General features: G+C 42.7%; 1 protein-coding gene across 2 annotated transcripts in view; it reads left to right on the forward strand.

Annotated features, from left to right (window-relative positions):
- DOCK1 (dedicator of cytokinesis 1) overlaps nucleotides 1–20,840 on the forward strand; it is a 268,915-nt gene that overhangs the window by 61,906 nt on the left and 186,169 nt on the right. For both annotated transcript variants that reach the window (XM_077784742.2, XM_077784744.2), the window contains exons 23-26: nucleotides 841–949; nucleotides 11,640–11,710; nucleotides 13,336–13,442; nucleotides 20,460–20,587. In XM_077784742.2, coding sequence (XP_077640868.2) covers nucleotides 841–949; nucleotides 11,640–11,710; nucleotides 13,336–13,442; nucleotides 20,460–20,587 — 415 coding nt within the window. The remainder of the gene's footprint in view (nucleotides 1–840; nucleotides 950–11,639; nucleotides 11,711–13,335; nucleotides 13,443–20,459; nucleotides 20,588–20,840) is intronic.

Genomic DNA, 20,840 nt, shown 5'->3' on the forward strand with positions numbered 1-20,840 from the left:
ATTTAAACCACTGCAGAGAATTCCAGGAGCACTCATTGTACCAGTGGCTCAAGTTCTTCACCTTGGCTGTATTTTTTTGGCTTCTGGTGTTGCTCAGGTGCCTCTGTACAGTTTTTTAGCCCCTGAAAGCATCTGAGAGAGAGAGAGGGGGGATCCCAGTGGGCACCTCACTGTGAGGAATCTGCCTGAAGGCACAGGGACCTTGTTCCTGCAGCTGAGCTGGGGCTGTCATTGCTCTGTGTCAGCTGTGCTAACCCCATGGCAAACTGAGCCTGAAATTAGTGCTGAAACACGATTTAACCTCTGTGCTTCCTTCCCACAGAAAAAAAATTATCTTCTTAGCAAAAAGAGGGTCGATGGGTTCATTCTTTCTTTCTTTCCCAGAGTTTAAGGTCACTCACCTTAGGCCACTGGTAGATTTTAATGATTGCTGGCAAGTTGTCTGGCTGCTTTCTGCCTTCATCAGCACGAGGGTCCTGGCAGACATCTGCAGGGTGGAGAGGCTGTCCTGGGCACAGGGAACTGGGGAATGTTCAGGGATCCACCAGGGAGTGCAGCAGTGCTGCTGCATGTGGCATTTCACAGAGACAGCTTCACTATAAAAATCCCTTCTTCCTGCTGGCCCAGCCTGGCCAGTCTGTCTTGTCATGAGTTTTGTTTTGTTTTTTATTTTTTTTTTGGAAGAAAGCTCTTGATTCGGTGAAGGAAGTTGTAGAAATTCTTGAGAAAATGCAAGACAAAAAATCTCTATCTATCGTCTGATTGTTAAAAGACCCACCAGATCTTTTAAAACACTATTTCCACTGTGGTTTGTGCTGATGAAACCTAATTCTTTTCCAGGCTGTATGAGAACAAAGGAGAAGCAGACTTCAGGGAGTCTCTGCTGCAGCTCTTTAAGTCCATCAATGAGATGATGAGCAGCAACTCTGACCAGACTGTCATAGTGAAGGTTTGTGCTTTCCAGAGCTCCAGTTCTGCATCCTCAACCACAATAAGGCACTGAAGTATTTGCTTATTTGTGCTTAAAAGCTGGCTTCACTTCAATCAAGGTTAATTCTTGGTGCTTCTGCTGAAGGGTTTGTGAATGGGCTAAGAATTTTCTTTGAGCAAGTAAATGTATAGGATTCTAGAATTATTTAAGTTGGAAGACACATGTAAGATCATTGAGTCCAACCTTTAATTGCTTCAAAACCCTCACTTTTATTTAAAAAAGAGAACTTAATTTGGGTTCAGTGGTGTTTGGCTTTTTTAACTTGTATAACCTTATAGTTAAGGTCTTTTTAAGACATTATACTTAAGATGCTGCTGACAGTGTAGATCCTCATATTTTAATGTATTTTTATCTGAGGCTGTTCAGGAACTTCAATATAGGATCTTAAGCCCTAGAGGATGTATTTTAAAAATGAAAATTAGTAGTGACAGAGACTGGGAGCTCCACCTTTCATCCTGAAGGTGGATGTGTTCCTTTTAAAAACAGCATCTGCCTTTGGGAGCATTGGCTCATGCAGTTGGGACAGGGGTCTGTGGTGCTGATATCAAAGAGCAAAAGCTCTGAATTACAGGACTGGTAGATTTAATATGCAGAGGAGGCTGGATATAGAAGTTAGTGGATGCTTTTCATCATGGGAAACTACAGAGACTGCCCTAAACGTGTGTTTTTGATAAGCTGCACCTTGAACTTCTCCTTGTGCTTCCAACCAGAGTTTATAAAAAAGGTGAAACCCCTGACCCAACCCAGCTGAGAGAGGATCAAGGGGCTGAGATTTGGGGTAGGATTTTGGGACAGCTGGACTCTTCCTGCTCAGGTGGTTGCAAAGACAGACAATGGGAAATCCCTGTGCAGGTGGGAGAAGTTCCTGGAGCTGGAAAAGTCCCAAGTCAAAGCCCCCAGTCCTTTGTAGCTGAGCTCTGGGGCTCCTGACACTGTGCTGAGCACACAGCAAAAAGAGATAGTGGGGATAAAGCACCTGAGGAGGAGTATTTTAGGCAGAGAGGCCATGACTGGATCATCTCATAACAAAGTAGGGATATTACACGTTTCAGGAAAGCTGTATTTTCATTTCATTGCCACAGCATCTGTCCTGAATGGAAATGGGCAGGTGGAGGCTGTGCCTCAGAGTGTGCTCTCTGGGGTTTTACAGGCAGGGAGTTTGCAGATTATGGGAGTGGAATGTGATTTTTTTTTTTTTCCTGAGACTCCCTTGCAGGGCCTGCTGCAGGAAGGCAGATGAACATGAGATTTTTTTTTCTTTCACAATTTATACCTTGCAGGGGAAAAATGGGAAAAAAAAAAAAACAACCAAAAAAAACCCAAAAATTGATTTGGTTGTGTTCACCTGGGATGCAGGAAGGAAAACTGCCTGGCAAGGACTGGAGGGATCCCAGCAGCAGTGGCTGAGGTTCAGAGCTCTGCAGGCTTGGGGAGGGCACAGCTCCTGGCTGTGTTTGTGGGGTGGCAGATGGAGCTCTGAGGGATGAGCCAGGGTGGGGCTCAGTGTGCTTGAGGATGCCTTGCAGAAGCCTTGACAAGCTTTCATTCATTATTTATTGCTTTCATCTCCTCTGGACTCTTAATTACTGAGCTCTTGGAGCACATCATTGCTACTATTGGCTTTTTTGCAGCTTGTAAAATTGCTTTTATGATGTTCAGGTATCCAGTGTGAGCACCAGGCAGAGAAGTGTGCTTTTGTCTGAGAACAAAACTATTGAATGGGTGGATAAATGTGGGAGTTTTTCAGAGAGGGAGTGTGGGTTCTGTGCATCCTGCCTGGCACAAATGCGTGCCTCTGTCACAGAGAACAAAACCATTGACTTGGTGGGTAAATGTGGGGTTTTTGGAGAGAATTAGTGTGGGTGCTGTGCATCCTGCCTGGCAGAAATGTGTAAAGGTGTCAGTGGCACTGGGGGGTGACATCAGAGGCCTCATTCAGCATCTCCATCTCTGCTGGTGGAGGGGAACATCAGCTGCACCTCCCAGAGCTGGGGCTGACACCTGAGTGAGGGATGGGCAGATGGGGTGTTGCTATTGGAGATTAAATGTGTACACAGAAGCTTGGTAAGTTTAAAAGCAAAAAAAACCCCTCGATTTTATTCAAACATCTGGTATTTATAGAATTCTAAAGGTGTCTGTGGATTGGAGTTATTGGAATTATCACCTCTCCAACCACACTGGTCTAAAGAGCAATCAATCATTTGTCTTCATTCACAGATAAATATGTAAACTGTTCTATTTATACATGAAATTGTGTGGGAACTCTGACTCTCAGATACGTAAACATTGTCAGAAAGTTAAAGAAGTTTTACGAGAACTTTTAAAACTTTCAAAAGAGCTACAAAAGAAAACTTAACACTTTTAAAAATCAGGGCAGCAGTGGGGGAACACTGGTGTAAAGTGTGTGAATCCCTGCGTGGTGCCCCACCTGGGGCTGGCACTTTGGGCACCTTGGAGCCATCAGGGCAGGGCCAGCAGTGGGTGTTGGGGTGGCAGGGTTGTCCCCCACAGAGCCTGGGAGCAGCCCTGGGTGCTGTGCTGCTTCCAAACCCCAGGCAGGGGTCAGGGGGTGCCGGGGGTTGGGAATGCTGCACCTCCCCAGGGCTGGAACCCTGATCTCCTGTGCCCTGGGGCTTGCTGACATCCTTAGCAAGAGAGTTAAAAGGAAATAAATGGATTTTTTAATCTTTTCTCAAGTTTGTTGTTGCAGGGGGCTGTGGGGGCAGCTCAGGAGGGGACAGGAGGGCACAAACCACAGCTGGCATCTCCTGGGAGCACTGCTGGGGACCAGGGCTGGGCACAGGCAGGGCCAGGAGATGCTCCAAAGGCTGGAGCATCCCTCCCATGGAGCCAGGCTGGCACACCTGGGGGGGCTCACCTGGAGAGGAGAAGCTCCAGGGAGAGCTCAGAGCTCTGCCAGGGCTGGGAGGGGCTCCAGGAGAGGGATGGGGACAAGGGATGGAGGGACAGGACACAGGGAATGGCTCCCACTGCCAGAGGGCAGGGATGGGTAGGAGATGGATAATTTGGAATTCTTGGTTGTGAGGGTGGGGAGAGGCTGGGCTGGAATTCCCAGAGCAGCTGTGGCTGCCCCTGGATCCCTGGCAGTGCCCAAGGCCAGGCTGGGCACTGGGGCTGGAGCACCTGGGACAGTGGGAGGGGTCCCTGCCATGGCAGGGGTTTGGAAAAAGATCTTTGAGTCCCTCCCAGCCCAAACCAGTCTGGAATTGTGGTGCTGTTGGATGCTTTGCTGAAGTTTTGTGGGCAACCATTGATGTTAAACAGATAAATCCCAAATGCCTGTGTTGTGCAGGAAGATCAGCAGATCTTGCTGTGTAGCAATTTTAGGCTTTTTTTCACTGATTTTTATAAATATTGAGGAAGCTAAATAAGTGTAGACAAGATAAGTGTGTTTGGAGAGAGATAAGAAGTTGCAAAGACCTACACAGAAAATTAAGGTGCTTTACATTAAACAAGGGAGATGCTTGCTTCCACATCCCACTGCTCCCATTTCTCCTTGCAAAAACTGGAATTTTCTTTTGCAGTTTATCACCATGGAGCAGAACTGGTGCTGGAAACTCTCTCAGAGATGTTTCCAACTTCTTGGGCTGGATATACTGGATTTTTTTTCCTATCTGCTGGGGGAGTAGCCTTTAAGCTGACACAGAATGAAAGACTTCAGTCTTGTGTTCTTAGCAAGAATTCCTCTTTATCTATTCAAAGATTTATGTCCTTGTGGAAGCTGATGAGCTGTTGACTGTGTGTCTTCAGTTGTTTAATATTTTGCATTTAAAATGCTTCTTTTTTTTTCTTTTTTTAAATTTGATTTTTTCAAGGCATTGGGTGCATGCATGAGGGGGAAAAAAAAGTTTCCTCAAAAGAAAACTCTCAGAATTGTACAAGAATTTAAGGACGTAGAGCACAAAAAGAGGCTTGAAATTTCTACCTCTTTTAGGACTATGGACATTCAAAAACTCTTGGGTAGGGGCAAATTTACAGGGTTTTTATACGTATACACATATAAAACATTAAAAGGTTATTTTTAAATTGTCTGGTACTACTTCAGCTGGATTTCTGTAATAGGTAAAATTTCATATGATCTTGGAATGTGGTTTGAGCAGAGCTTTATTAGCACTCTACTGCTGCTTACACCTCATTTCTTTTGCCTTTTATACACTCAAATGTGTTTGGATTAAGATGTTGAAGAGCAAGAACAACTAAAACCCACTTTCACCCCACGTTATAATCAGTCCTGTGGGTTTGAATTTGGGAACTGCTAAAAATTACAATGTTCAAAACAATGCGGAAGTTGGGTTTTTTTAGTTAATTAAATAAATTTTAGGGATTTTCTTTTTTTTTTGGGTGTTTCAGTGTTGTCTGCACTGACATTTCAGGGCTGCCTTTTGCAGTTTTTGAAGGGGTGGGGTTGTCCAAGCTGGAGAAGGAAATCCAGGCAGTGATTTGAGCTGTGGTTGTTCCCTCCATAACAAAAATTCTCCTCTCCTGCTGAGTGGCAGTGGGCAGGGGAGGTTCCACTTCATTTTCCAAGCATCACTTTGACTTTGAGGGTTCAACCTGCTGCAATGAGGTGAGCAGCATTTGGTGTCTGCATGCATTTTTAATGGTTACAAGTGTGCTGAGCCTTCCTGGGTTTATTTCTCTTTTCTGCTAATTGGTGCATGATAATTATTTCCTCAACCTTCTCCTGCTGAAGCTTGAGTTCAGATGGAGACTGGGAGTGGTGGTCCAAATGTGGATTAAAGTGCAGAAATTCCTTAGTCAGGGATTCCTGCATCTCTTGGGAGGCATAGCAGCTCCTCTTGCAGTGGGGGGAGCTGGACCCTTCTCGAACATAAATGACACAAAAATTCTGACCTACACCTAACATATTTCACCTACAAAAAAATTATAAACTTGGTATAAAAATGATACCATTAAACCAATACAAAAATATAAGAATTCTGCTCACTTCTAACACATTTCTCGGTTTCCAGTGTGTGCTTTAATATTCAGCATTTATTGCTAAAGCCACAGAAAAGTATTTAAATGAAGGCAGGGCAATATGAGGTGCATGAGAAGAAAACAAGAAACTGTGTTAAACTGCAGGGCTTTTCCAACAGGTGGAATTTTGGATAAACATCATTTCAGATGAGCTGAGTAACAAAATGCAGCTGTGGACTGGGGTTTCTGTGTCTCTTAGAACCCGTGTGGGAAGTATCTCCAGAAGATATTTATTTGGATTTGGGCCCAAAATGAAGTTGGGCTGGTTTTTGGCCTGAAGTTGGACTGTTTTACACTGAATTTAGTGCCAGAGGTGCTGCTTTGCAACTGGGATACAAACTGGTTCAGTTTGTGGGTTGAATAACTGCTCTAGGCTGGGGCAAATCTCAAATATTGAGTTTAGGTGTTCCTGGATATTGTTTGATCCAGCTGCTGACTGGGCTTCATTTGGTTTGGATGAGTTTAATGGAATGGCACCCAAGATAATGCTGGGGTGGAAAGGAGGTGCTTTGTTGAATGGCACAAAGGATGAAAATTAACATTAAAATAATGTTCTCAAATGGAGTTGAACGAAACAAATTTATTGCTTTGTCAAACAAAAGAGTTCAGAAGAATATCACATATTTAATACAGAGTTTTTGTGCTTAATTTGGAGGCCAGGCATGCTGATGGAATCAAATGGATTTGGAAAATGACAGTTTTAAATTAAGGATTTTTTTTGCTTTTATGGACTACAAAGAGCTGAACTTGAACCCCAGAAAAAAGCTGTGGTGTTCTGCTCAGAATACATTTTGTTTAATACTTTGCAAATGTCATTTGGTCAATCTAATGCCAACCTTAAGATACTGCAGAGAAGCTTTTGTGACCTTTTTCTTGTCATTCAATTTATAAACCTAAGAATGGGATAATTTTCCATTGTTAAAAGATTCTTTTTCTGTCCTGCTTGCTTTTCACTCACCAGTGACCTACTGTAATTATCACAGAGGTGATTTCACTTTTGTATTAATTGAGAGATCTCACCGTATTCTCAACTGTGTTACAAAAGTAAATGAGTAAAACTCATTTTTCTGTTACCCAAAATTATATCAGAAATACTTTAAGGTACTTAGCAAAGTTGCTCTGTCTTATTTTAATGTGCTTTTATTTGCCTGATGACACAAAGAAGAGGCTTTTACTTGTCCTCTCATCCTTTTGTGAAGAAATTAAAAACTCCAGAAATTTCCTTGGAAAGCAGCTCCTCCTGGTAGTTTTAGCAGTTAGGCCACTTTCTGTCCCAGTAAATAAATGAAGCTTACTCTTATTTAAATATTCAAGTGCCAAAGTGAAGTTTGGTTTTCTCCACTCAGCAAAAAACTACAGAAAAATATCCTTTCAGAGAATGAGGATAAATAATTCAGATTAATTTTTAGTCATAAAAACTCTTTGAACTTTTAGATCTGGGCAATGAACTAATTTCCCTCTTGGTAGATCCCATTCTTTACTCATTTTTGGTTCATCAAACCCAAAAATGTCTGGAAAGGAGCTATCAGTGAGAAAAGAGGTGTGTGGGCAATGCAGGGAACTCTTCATTGATGTGCACAAAGGGCTGCTAACAATTGTTATTGTTGGCAATAAAAATTCCATTGCTCCTGAAATTATTGGATTTTTTTCCCCCCTCAAATGATCTTTTGATACCAACACTGAGTTTGTTCCTTCCACACAAACCTGGTTTCCTCACCAGCTCTGGACAAGTTCAGGAGAACACAATTAGTTGTTAAATTAATTGATGTTCAGAGGGACCACTGTTGGAAAGAACAATTCCATTGCTCCTGAGCTTACTTATTCTGGTTTTTTTTTACCAGATCTGAAGGGGTTTTGCACTCAAATGATCTTTTTGAGTGCAATTTGTTCCTTCCACACCAACTTGATTTGGCTGCCAGCTGTGGAGAGGTTTAGGAGAGCACAATTAGCTGTGAAGTCATTGGGAGCCCATCAGTGAATTTATCTGAAAGGTTGCAAAAGGTCCTGCTCCAGACAGAGAGCAGGTTGGGATGATTTAGGGAATGAGCTGCAATTAGTCTGTGGAAGGATAAATCCTGGGAATTGCCATCCCCTGCATTGGCTGTGCAGAGCTGTGCCCATCAATTATTCCTTAATTTCTTCCATTTAAGGCAAAGCTTTGACTTTTCTGGCCCTGATAATTTTCACTTAGCGAGTTGTGTTTCTTGGCCCAGTTAATTGCCTTTTTCACAGTTTTTAAAGATATCCTTGAGGCACTGAGCAGCTCCCTGGCTTCTGTTGGCAGCTCCTCCTTGGAGGGAATGTCAGCTCGTGGTTCTTCCCATCCTTTCTGTAGAATAATTCCTTTTACACACAGCTGTGGTGTTCACAAAGGGGAAATTAATTTCTGTTTGTGTAGTTGGGATGTAGAGGATGAGCCACAACATCTCTGAGTTGGCTGCAGGCTGCCATGGCCTTGCTGATGTCATGCTGAGCCATGTGAATCACAGGCAAAAAAATAAAATCCCAATAACAGCCCACAGCCGACAGAGCAGAGGAAATTCAACTCTGGAGAATATATCCATTATTCATGCCACACACACTGGCTCATTGCTGCTTTCACTCCTTTTCATCCTTCCCCTTTGCTGCTTTATTTGTGTGCTTTGTAGGACTGGAAATGACTGATTTTGTGACTTGATAAGGGTGGGAATAATTTGTCACTGGTTTTGCACAAAGAGAGGAGCCCCTTCGGGCAGTCAGGTTTTTATTGCAGCCCAGCTTGAAACTGTGTGTAATTACTGAGAGTGTGTGTGAGGCTGATCTTGCCAGCTTTGGGTGTGCTTCTCCTGTGATCACAAGGAAATTACTGCAAGAAACTGTTGGAGTGAACATTGAGTTCCTCACTACTGGAATTTAATGCTGGAATTTAATGTTGGAATTTTCAAGTGGTTAAATCATCCCTGTGTAACATGGAATATTGGGATTTTGGCCTTAGTTTGCTGTGTGCTTCTTGTGGAAATGAGGAGTTGGAATCTTTGTCCAGTGCTGGTCAAGAGTGAAAAGTAATTAATTTAATTTATTTAAATGGGAGAAATGTCCCTTGCCCTCCAAACCAGATGCTTATTTGTTTTTCCCTGATGTTATATGGAAAGACAAGAGCAGGGCTTTTTTTTATCTGCTGAATTTTATATACCTCATTTATGCATTGCAGTGTCCTGGGAATAACCAGCATTGCAATGGAGCTACTGCTCACAGAAAATCTACAGAGCAAGATCTACAGCAAGAGCTGCACTTCTACATGATTTAATACCAATAAAAATTATTTTAGTAGCCCTTTGGCTTGGACGAATACATTTTTAATCATGGGGCTGTACAGCCTCATAGTCTGATCATCTTGTCACATTATCAAGCCAGCTGAGGTGGGAAATTGGGAAATATACTTCCGCAGTCTTCTTTAAATCTCCAGAATTAAACTTTAATTGGTTTGTCCATAAAGTAGACCCTCAGTTACTGCTAATTGTTGCAGCTCCAAGCTGTAAATGGCTGTTGTAAATTGTTTTACCCCACAGTAGTTCATGAGAGACATTGAAGTGTTAATTTTTACACTCCGTGTGAAATTTTAATTCGAGATATAAAATGCAAGCTCTCTTTTAAGACGTGTTACTAAACATTTATTGCTCTGTGCATGTGAAAGATCAGCAAATAAACCCCCCCTGTTGCTGCCTGTGGTTCCTAACTGGTCATTAGAGCCTCATCCACCACAGCTCCCTGTGCAGAATTCCTGAGCTCCAGCTCAGGAGTCCTTCCAGCAGATGTGGGATGTTTGATGGTCCAGCTTGACAGCTTCAGTGGATTGTGACTGAAAATTGGATGCTCTGGAATCTGCATCCAGCCCAGGGACAGGATGGGTTCCCTTTGGAGAGGGGTCTCAGCCTTGGTGGCTTCTTGAGGTTCTCCTTGGGTGTCACCAAAGCATTGCTTGGTTTCTTTTGAGAGCTCTAGGGCTGGGTGTGGAATGGGTTGTGGCATATTGTAAATGCAGGTGAACCCAGTGAGAAGAAATGAGGATGTCTGACTCAATTCAGAAGGCTGAATGATTTTTTTATTGTCACTATGCTAAAATACTTTAATATACTATATAAAGGAAGGTACTAAAACTACAAACCTACTTTTTCTAACTATATCTCTAACTCACCTCGTGACCCTCTGAGAGCCCAGCCCCAGGTGGGTTGGATTGGGTTGGGTTGGATTGGGTTGAATTGGGTTGGATTGGATTGGATTGGGTTGGATTGGCCACCAGGCTCAAACAATCCTCACCAGAACCCAACCAAGCACTCACCCCAGGTAAACAATTCTCCAAGCACATTCCACATGGGAAAAACAAGGAGCAGAAATAGAAATTGTTTTCTCTTTCATTTCTCTCTGTTCACCTCTATGAAAAATCCTGAGAGAGAAATGTGCCACCACAGTGGCAGGAAAGGGGAGCTCTTGGAAAAGAAAGGAGTGGGGTTTGTGATCTCTCCTCAAGACTGTTCACCTTCTGTGGCTTTTCTACCTGTGGAACCACAAATTGGGAAATGTGTGTCCAGACTGGGGAGGGTAAATTACAATAATTTCTCACATCACAGAGTGACACAGGGGGTTGGGTTGGAAAGATCTTAAAATTCACCCAGTGCCACCCCTGCCATGGCAGGGACACCTCCCACTGTCCCAGGTGCTCCAAGCCCCAGTGTCCAGCCTGGCCTTGGGCACTGCCAGGGATCCAGGGGCAGCCACAGCTGCTCTGGGAATTCCAGAATTCCATCCCAGCCCTTCCCCACCCTCCATGGAAACAATTCCTTCCCAATCTCCCATCCAACCTTTTGCCTCTTTTCAGATAAAAATACACCTGTTATCAGACAATTTGGTTTGATCGATAAAACACAAGGTGAGGCAGACAAGTCTGGCTGTTCTCGTTTATATTTCAATTACTCTTGAGTTGTTTTTTTTTCTACTCTGGTGCTCAGTGCATGTAATAGCTATGAATTGTTCTTAAGAAAAAGATAAAATGAGTAAAAATCCCTGCAAACAATTAAAATATTAAACATCTGTTTGTATCTTCCAAGCTCTTTCATGTGCTGTGCAGTGGCAGCTGCGAGTTCAAGGGGAATTGGGAAGAGCCAGGGTTTCATGAGTGGCTACCAAGAATTTACTGCAGGGAAAAAATGCTAATTAGGTTTTCTGTTTAATTTTTAAGTAGTGGAGTGAAAATTAAGCCCAAACAACTCCAGCATGGCTGAGGAGGAGGATGAGAAGGTGCTCAACAGAAGATGGGGATAAAGGGATTAGAAGAACCAAAAGGTTTCTGTGAAATGTTGGAAGAAGCTTATAAAACTCAGATTTTGGTCTGTTTCCTCAGTTTATGAACATTTCATGCTTCTGTCTTATTTTAAATCAGTTTAAAAGTTTAATTTTTGCTGAATTTCAGCTCAGGTGTCACAGAAAATGGTGAAATCAAAGCTATCTCCTCATGAATTATTCTCTTCTTGCAGTCTTTGCATTACCTTTAATGCAAAGACCTTTAAGCACATTAATTAATGTGCTTAATGCAATGAATACAAACCTTTAAGCACGTTAATTTCATTAATTTGGTTGGTTTTTTTTTTATTTTTTTTGTGTATTTTTTTAGGGTGCAGCACTTAAATATTTGCCCGCAATTGTCAACGATGTGAAATTAGTGTTTGATCCAAAGGAACTCAGGTGAGTAGAGTTAATTAAGTGTGGAGTGCTAATTTTATATAAAACTTTATTTATAAAGACATATTAAAATATACACACAAATATATAAAATACATAGAATATCTAAATATAAAAATATACACTATATATTTCGTGTTTCTACTATATCTATGCTATCTATAAAGATACAAAAATATATAAAAATATAGACATATATACTGAGACAGTGAAATATGAATCACCTGAGAAGTTTTATCACTTTGGTTTTATTGCAGTTTTTTTGTCCCTTGCAGGTATTTTTAAGGGTTACACAAAGAGCCTGTTTTTTAAAAATAACATCTAACAAATATCTGTCAAACTTTGCAGTACAAACCATTAACAAGAGTTATTAATCAGGCAGCTGCCATCAAACTCTGAAGCTGGACCATGATGCTTCACTTTTATGTATAAATTTCATGTAAATAATAAAATAATAAATAATTCTGTGATTCAGTTGCTGGATCGATGTCTCAGTAGCTCATAAACATGGCAGTGTTGTTAGTAAATAAAAAGCACAGTAACAGGATATTAAAAAAAACCAGTGGAAAAACCAAATAAAAACTGGCATTTCAGCCAAACCTTTAGCTGAAAGCGAAAAATATAATTTTATTTTTTTATGGTGCTGTTACAAACTGAAAAAACATCTTAAATCTCATTTTACTGTACAAACCCTTCTAAATTTTGTCTGACTTTATTTTTGTGGTCTTGATATGTCAGAAGGAGGAAAAGAGATAAATCAGGGATAAAATAAATAAATGTAAAATAAATAAACGTAATCTTAGTCTAACATTCCAGTGGCCTGAGGAACCTGGCATTTACCTTCTGCTTGTCTGGGGACTGTCAAGTGCTTTACATCTACACTTCCCTGGGCCTAAGAAGTCCAGATTTGTAGAGTTTCTGGACTAAATAATAAATTTGGTATGCAACAGCAAAATTCCTGAGAAAAGAGAAAGGAAAATGCAGGACTTGGTCTATTTTAGCCCAAATATTGCATTTTTTCTGTGGTATTACCAATACAAATTTCAGTTAAATACTGGGAGTATTTAAATTGAGGTTGACTTAAGTCTCAGTAGGAAAAGCAAAGAACCCAAGATTTTAGGAAGGGATGGAAAATTGTTGAAAAATCTTGTCAATATTAGGTAGGAGTGATGAATGTGATGGTACCTTTTCCTGAAATGTCCAGTTCTGGGGTTCTCTAATTATTAATTTTTTTGTTGGTAGCTTACAATGTTAATTTTGGCATCCATAATCATGAATGTGCTGATTGACGTGAAGCACAGGCAAGGAAAACTTGAAACCTAAAACCTTAAGTGAAACACAGACAAAGAGTCTAAACTGAGATAAAAGGGAGGGGACAAAAGAAATGGCATTAAAAACTAAAGAAATTTGTTGAAAACTATTAATGAGTCTCTGATTTATTTTTGTTTTAAATCTCTCAAGAAAATCGAGTTTGCTCATCCAAGAGCAGGAAGTCATCGTGTCTCGGGTTCTTTATGGGTGATTGCTTCCAGTTGTTTTTCCGTGGATTTTTAATGGATTTTTTGATGGATGATTTAGTGGGTTTTTGCTTTTTGTTTGATGGATTTTTGCTCTCCCTGTGTGTGCAGCAAGCTCTTCACCGAGTTCATCCTCAACGTGCCCGTGAGCCGCTTGACCATCCAGAAGCTCTATTGTCTCATCGAGATCGTGCACAGCGACCTCTTCACCCAGCACGGTGAGCAGGCAGAATTCCAGCTCTGTCCCCTGCCCCTGCTCCCTCCTGCCACCCCTCTGCAGCCTGGCACACCTTAAGGCTGTTCCATTGGAAGGACGAGGTTGGAAAATCAAAACCCAAGAGTGGTTAGGGTGGGAAGGGACCTTAAAGCCCATCCAGTGCTGCCCTTGGCTTGCTGGGCAGCTGTTGTTGTCACTAATCATGGAGGGATTGCTGGTTTTGGGCTGGTTTTTCCTCCTCTGGAGGTTGGGATTGAAGGCATTTAGGAGGATAGTTCACGTTCAGACTTAGGTGTTTATTTGTTTATTATTTCTTATCTGTGTTACCGTCTCACAGCAGTGAGTCCTGCACTAACAATTACAAAATGGCCAACTGTCTCTTGTTACAAGGTCTTTTAAGGCTAAACTACCCAATGAAGAAAGGACACCTAAATTATTTTCACTTTTAACCCAATAACTCATCACTCAGAGTCTGCACTGTGGACTTTTCTGTCTAATTACAAAATACCACCCAGACCCGTGGAGAAGAACAACCAGCCTCTGCCCTAAAACCTCCATCTTGCCCCATATATGTTGCTATATTCTAAAACCCCAAACTCTGCCATTTTCCACCCTGTGACATTACACACTTCTGTTAAAACTACACACCCATGATCCCAGTGCTGTCAGTCAATTTTGGAAACCTTCTCCACAGCCTCAGGTCAAATGCAAAGTTCTCTTGGTAGTCAGAGTCTGTCAGCACAGAAAGTTGAAAATTCTCAGCATCCAGAACTCCAACAAGGGATGGGACTATTTTCAGGCTAAGAATGATTTATTGCTCAGATAAACATCAGTCTCAGAGGCCCTGAGATTTTAGAGGAGCAGGCATTTGGCCACAGCTGAAGAGCAGTCACAAGTTCTTTGTTACAAGGCAGTGCAGAACTTTCTAACCCAATGACAGCTGCCACAGGGTTTATTTTGCTTTTCTAACCCATCACCTTTACTCACTTCTGATGCACTGTGGATACTTTAGTCCAGTGGGCTTCTAACTCACAGCACACATCTGCTTCTGTTAAAACTTCTAAACTCTCAGCTTGTTCCATACAACCCCACCCTTACATTAGAAACCCTTCACCATCTCACCAACACAGTTTCTCACTTACTTAAGGCATATTCTTGCTTACAACTATAGAAACATGATAGAAAAACAGGGGTTTTCTGCTTAATATTTGTGTATTGTATTTTTACATCAATCCAAGCTTCTTCCAAAGCTGCAGCTCAAACCCTGCAGTGTCTGTGGAAGTTTGTTTTTCCAATTCCCACAGGCACCTTGCACTATCCCAGGCTGCTCCAATCCCCATCCAGCCTGGCCTTAGGTATCAGGAAAATCACTTGTTTACCATTTGTTCTTGCAGTCTCACTTAGGAAAGTGCAAAATTACAAAAATCTTAGGATTTGTTATTTTAAAAGGGCACAAAGCAGCCAGGTTATTTGTCTGTTGTAATTTTGTGTTGGGGTTTATCAAAAATCTTTAATTCAGCTTTTGTGGGCTCGTGTGGGGGAGGTGAAGTTTTTGGATGCCCTCTGTGCCTTGATGCTGTTCCCTACCTGAAGGAAAGCAGAAACCTCTCAGAGGTTGCTGTTCATCCATGCCTTGTTATTTTCTGCTTTCTCATTAATGGGCCAGTGAAAGATAAATTCAGGCACTTGTCCTACAGATTTCCTCCTCTGAGGTGAAACACTTGATTCCTTTTCAAGCTGGCTGCAGGTTAAACTGACCCAAACAAAGTGTTTGTGTGCTGTCAGGGAAGGTAATGAGGGAGCAAATAGGCACTGCTTCAGTGGGAAAGGAGATTTGGAAGGATTCTGCTCTCAGATCACAAAAGCTGAGACTGCTGAGTGCTGATAAAACAAATTTTGCTGGTTCCAGTTTAAAAAATCTTGGTGGATTGGCATTGTGGTGGTTTTATGCTGCTCTTACAATCTCTGAAAAACAGTTTACCACCTGCGTCACCCTGTGTAGAAATTGGGTAGATAGAAACAGCAAGTCCAGATTTATCTTCACTCCTGAAATGATTTGAAGTTATTCAGCCCTTAAGTGCTGGATTTTCAAGAAGTGAAAGGAGGAATTCAAGTGGAGTTGCAGGTGTTGGGGCCTGGGTAAAATGGTGTGCCCAAGAATAATTTAATGTTTCCTGGCTAGAGCTGTGCATCAGTGTTACTCATTTGCTTTATTCACTCTCAGCTCACTGCCTGTGTAATAGTTTTCCCTTCTCCTGGCTGCTCTTAGGTTGCCAGGACTTTGGGGCAGAAGTCAGTAATATCAGGGATCATCCTTTACTCTCCTTGGGAGGAAGAAATGGAGATAACTCAGCTGAAACAAGAAATTGAGTGTAAAACACACTCCTGAGAAAGGCTATGCTGCATTTGCCATATTAATCTTTGCCCTCCCTTATTGAACAGTTCCATTTCCAGAGGGAGAGGTAGGAACTGTGTGTGGCTGGTTTGTTTTTGAAGCCTGACTCCCAAACTCAGCCCTTCAGGGAGCAGGGAATGGTGCAGCCCAACGTTATTGAGCTGCTGAGAAATTTAAATGGATGTGTTTTAATGGGAGGGTGATTAATCAGGGCCCAGGGCAGGTTTGCTGACATATCAGTGCTGCTTAATGGCTCTGAGATCTTATCAGAGGCTCCTCAGCAGGGTTTTCCTGTCACTGCCTGTTAGGAATGTCCTAAATCCAGCAGCCTTTGGTAGGGCTGGTATGGGGATTCCAGGCACCTGCACCGACCCAAACCACTCTGGGATTCCCATGGGTATCTGGGGGGTTTTATTCAGTAAAAAAGGGTGTCTTTAAAAGGTTCTCTGGCTGTTGGTATCACAGAATCCCAGACTGGGTTGGGTTGGGAGGGACCTTAAACCCCATCCAGTGCCATGGCAGGGACACCTCCTGGTGTCCTAGGCTGCCCTGGGACACTGTCAGGGATCCAGGGGCAGCCACAGCTGCTCTGGGAATTCCAGCCCAGCCAGGAATTCCTCATTCCCAATCTCCCATCCATCCCTGTCCTCTGGCAGTGGGAGCCATTCCCTGTGTGCTGTCCCTCCATCCCTTGTCCCCAGTCCCTCTCCAGCTCTCCTGGAGCTCCTTCAGGCTCTGGAAGGGCTCTGAGCTCTCCCTGGAGCTGCTCCTCTCCAGGTCTCCAGCCTTTCCTCACAGGAATTCACAGAATGACCAGGGTGGAAGAGACATTCAAGGTCATCGAGCCCAGCCCCAACACCTCAGCCTGGCACCCAGTGCCACATCCAGGCTTTCTTTGAGGAGGACAGGGGCTCCATCCCTCTGATCTTCCCACCATAATTCTTCATCGTGATCATTCTCTGAAGTTTGTGTCTGAAGCCTCTGTTGTGCTGGGAAACTTTATAAACATTCAAATTCTCTTGAAAAGAAGTCAAACCTCTATCCACAGCCTTTGTAAAATAGAGTTTTTCCTGTCCCTCGCTCTGTGGGTTGGAGTTCATTACTGAAGTGTTGTTGCTGCCCTTCCTGCTCCTCACTGATTCAGGAATTTTAAACTGATAGGGAATGCTTCCCTATAAGCTGTCACCTAATCCTGGATCCTGTTGCACAAATGACATTTTCTTTCCTAAAAGCAATATGAACTACATGACTGTGAACTTAGGCAAGGCTGGCAAATGCACAGAAAATTTAATCAGCCTGCTTCTGGTGGAGAAAAAAGGCTCTAATTCTGTGCTTTGAGAGGTCAAGGAAGATTTGTGTCTCCAGAGGAATTAAAATTCAAAATACACCAATCTGTGAAGTTTGGAGGATTTGGGGGTGAGAGGGGTGCATGTGTGAAGCAGTTTGCTTTGGTGATGTTGAGTGATGGATGATTCACTGGGAAATTTGGAGTTTGGGACCTTGGATCTGAATGGAGTCTGCTGGTGGGGTTTGTGTATCTTTAAAAACAAAGATGTAATATAATCGTTAAAATAGTAATAATTTAATAGTAATATAATAGTTTTAAATATAGTTTAAAATTTTATTTTATTCATATTTATAAACACAAATAGGATAATGTTTCCATATAGTAAAGTAGAGGTAAATGAATATATAAATACTTTGTATTGAATTGTAAATGAATATATATATACTTTCCAGAAGTAAATGAATATATAAATAACATTTATCCTTACCACCATATAACATAATTTATATAATCATATAAATTGTTTTTACTCCACTACTTAAAAATTAAACAAAAAGGCATAAATATATTTTTTCCCTTAAGTGTGCAGCAGTTTAATAATAATTTAGTGGATATTTTCAGTGCTCATGGTTGGGAGTTAAATGAAGTGCCCTGTCCTTGCAAACATCAAGGTTTTGGTTTATGTAAACAGTGATTTTTCTGATTTGTTTTGTCCTATGGAGTTGTTTGGATTTGCTGCTGCTTTGTTTTCCAAATGACTTCCAGCTGATTGCCAAGTGAGATGTGGAGCTGCTGGAGTTTGAAAAATCCAGAGATTTTTCCATGAGGAATTTGAGCCCATTGAATATTAGTAGACAGCACCCAGCATTTATAAAAGTTCTTTCTGTTCAGCTATGACTCAACTCAAGCTGTGGAGCAGAAACAAAGTTACTGAGCACAGGTTAAGTTTATTTGGCCACGTGAAGTAAATGAACCATAAAATAAATGGATTTATCAGCGTCCCAAGAAACACAGTGTTTTTATTGACACAAATTTATGGTGTGTATTCATCTTCAGCAGAGCTCCTGTGTTCATTGAAGGCTTTCCTTGGCTGCTGCTAATTGATGATTCCTGCTGAGCATCCTTTGCTACAGATGAATATTTGATCCCCTCTGACATTAAATCACCACGGGCTGGGCTTTGCTCTAGAACAGATGTGGAATTATCATTGTGCAGCAGATCCTGAGCTGCCTTGGGAGCAGGATCTGATGCTTTGGACCACGAAGGGTCCCCATTAATCAGGGCTGGGGGTGCTTGTGGCAGGCAGGGTGATGAGGATTCACCTTTCCTCCTCTGTGTCGGGGGCTGCTTTCCTTTGAAATGACCCCAAGATGTGAGAGTCCTCGTTCCCTTAGCCTGCTGCAGCCAAAGGAGGAGTTTGGAAAGCTTCTGATTGTGTTTTCAAGGTTGTTTATTTCTCCTTAGCCATAACATTCTTTCTCTGACCTGCTGAGCTCTGCCTAGCAAGCCCACCATGGCATTCTGCCCTGAGCCTCAGGCAGCTCCCACCTGATATACTCAAAATTGCATGTGTATGTTTAGAATTTATTACCAATTCCCATCACCTGTGCTAGACTGTGAATCTCTGCCTTAAACCAATAGAAAAGTGTCACCATCACAGCAAGACATGGAGGGCAAGAAGAAAGGAAAGAAGGCTAGGACATGACCAAATTCCTCCATCTTGTACCCCCTGAATCACATTCTAAAAATCCCAAACTTCTGCTTTTCCACCCTGTGTGAGTTCAAATATCACATTACTAAAACTCCTGTGGTTTGTAATTCCTCATACAGAGTTGGCAGTTTTTTCCATGGGCTAAAATGGAAGCCACAGTTGTTTTTGACTTCATGCCAGGGTCTCTGAGACCCCTGCCAGGGTCTGGAGCCAGCCAGGACAGCCAGAGGGATGTGCTGACACCTCTGAGCTTCCATGTAATCAGTGCAGGGTGCAGCAGCTCAGTGTTCTTCAGAGCAGTTCATGGCAAAGATGCACTGAAAATCTCATCCTCATGTAGGGAGTGTCACCTCAGCCATGGGTTGGTTGGAACATCACAGAGCCATGGAAGGGTTTGGGATGGAAGGGATCTTAAACTCATCCCATCCCACCCTTGCTGTGGGACACCTTCCCCTGTCCCAAGTGCTCCAAGCCCCAGTGTCCAACCTTGGCACTGCCAGGGATCCAGGGGCAGCCACAGCTGCTCTGGGCACCTGTGCCAGGGCTCAGCACCCTGCCAGCCAGGAATTCCTGCCCAGTATCCCACCCAGCCCTGCCCTCTGGCAGTGGGAGCCATTCCGTGGGACCTTCCCTCAATATTCTCTCCTGTCAGGAGCTGTGCAAAACCCTGAGCTTCTTCTTCTCCTGACTGAGCCCCCCCAGCTCCCTCAGCTGCTCCTCCTCACCCTTGGGATGATTTTGTGGAGTTCCCAGCCTGTTTTGTTTCCCCCCATGTATCTCAGCAGCCCCAGGTGGGAGCTGAGAAGGGAAAGGAGTGTTCTGTGCTGGTTGTGTCATTGCAGACCCAGCACTGGGACCAATAGTCAGTTTTCCCTCTCTCAGAAATGCAGCTTGACTGCCTCCCCCATTGATCAGAGCAGCTCCAGCACTGCAGTGGAACTCAGATATTAAACTGATCTTTGCCCCCTCCCTACCAGAGGGGCTTAGCAGGGCTGTGAAACATTCCCAACCCTCTAATTAGGAGCCTTTTAAGTTATTAAAGACTGATTCACCTCACAGGCTCTGCAAAGAAACCTTCTGTGCCTTTCCTGGAGTGCTCAGCAGCTGGGCTTTGGAGTTCTTCCCCTCCCCTGCATCTGGGGACAGCTCACATTCCACAACCCCTCTGCCCTCTGGGGCTCTGCTTCATCTGCTGTTTCCTTTCCATGTTAGCCCAAAATTCAGGGAGCAACATATCCTGAAGTTTTCCAAATGTAGAGGCACAAGGCTGAGATCACAGAGCATCTCTGGGGCAAATCTGCAGAGCCAAGCTGTTCACTGGGCTGATATTTATATGGATAATTAGTAATTCATTTTGACTTGGTGATTCCCTCCATGTAGGAACAGTCTGAGTACTTGAGCAAGGAAGGTTTTTTTTTGTTATTTTTGGGATTTTTTAATAGCAAATGGTCAAAGGTTGGAACAGCTCAGAGGCAGAAGTTTTTAAGGTGAGGTGAGGCTTTGGTTGAAAAGCTGGAAGTCAATTTATTTTTCCTGGGTTTTTTTTATGTGTTATGTAAGCACTGAAGCACATCAGCCTGAAGGCCCTGAAAGCTGTGTTTGTAACCTCGTGTTTTGTGTGCAGACTGCAGGGAAATCTTGCTGCCAACAATGACAGACCAGCTCAAGTATCACTTGGAGAGACAAGAAGATTTGGAGGCTTGCTGCCAGTTGCTGAGTAACATCCTGGAAGTGCTCTACAAGAAGGACGTGGTGAGTGTGGGCTGGTTCTGTGATGAGTAACACTTCACAGAAATTGTTTTAGTAAAGTGAATTAAGCAGGTAACTCCTGAAGCTTTATATTTTTATTTTTCTTTTTATACCCTCCTAACCAGCCTTTTCTAACTCTGGTTTTCCAGTGATGGGGATGTGTTTGTTGTGTGGCATCTCACAATGTCACATCCAGCACAGCACTTGTTTCTGAGGCACATCCAGTACAGCTTTTCTGGTTAGATAGTGAAGAAAT

Source organism: Lonchura striata, chromosome 6 (assembly GCF_050655825.1).
Source record: "Lonchura striata isolate lonStrDom1 chromosome 6, ASM5065582v1, whole genome shotgun sequence".
Classification (NCBI taxonomy): Eukaryota; Metazoa; Chordata; class Aves; order Passeriformes; family Estrildidae; genus Lonchura; species Lonchura striata.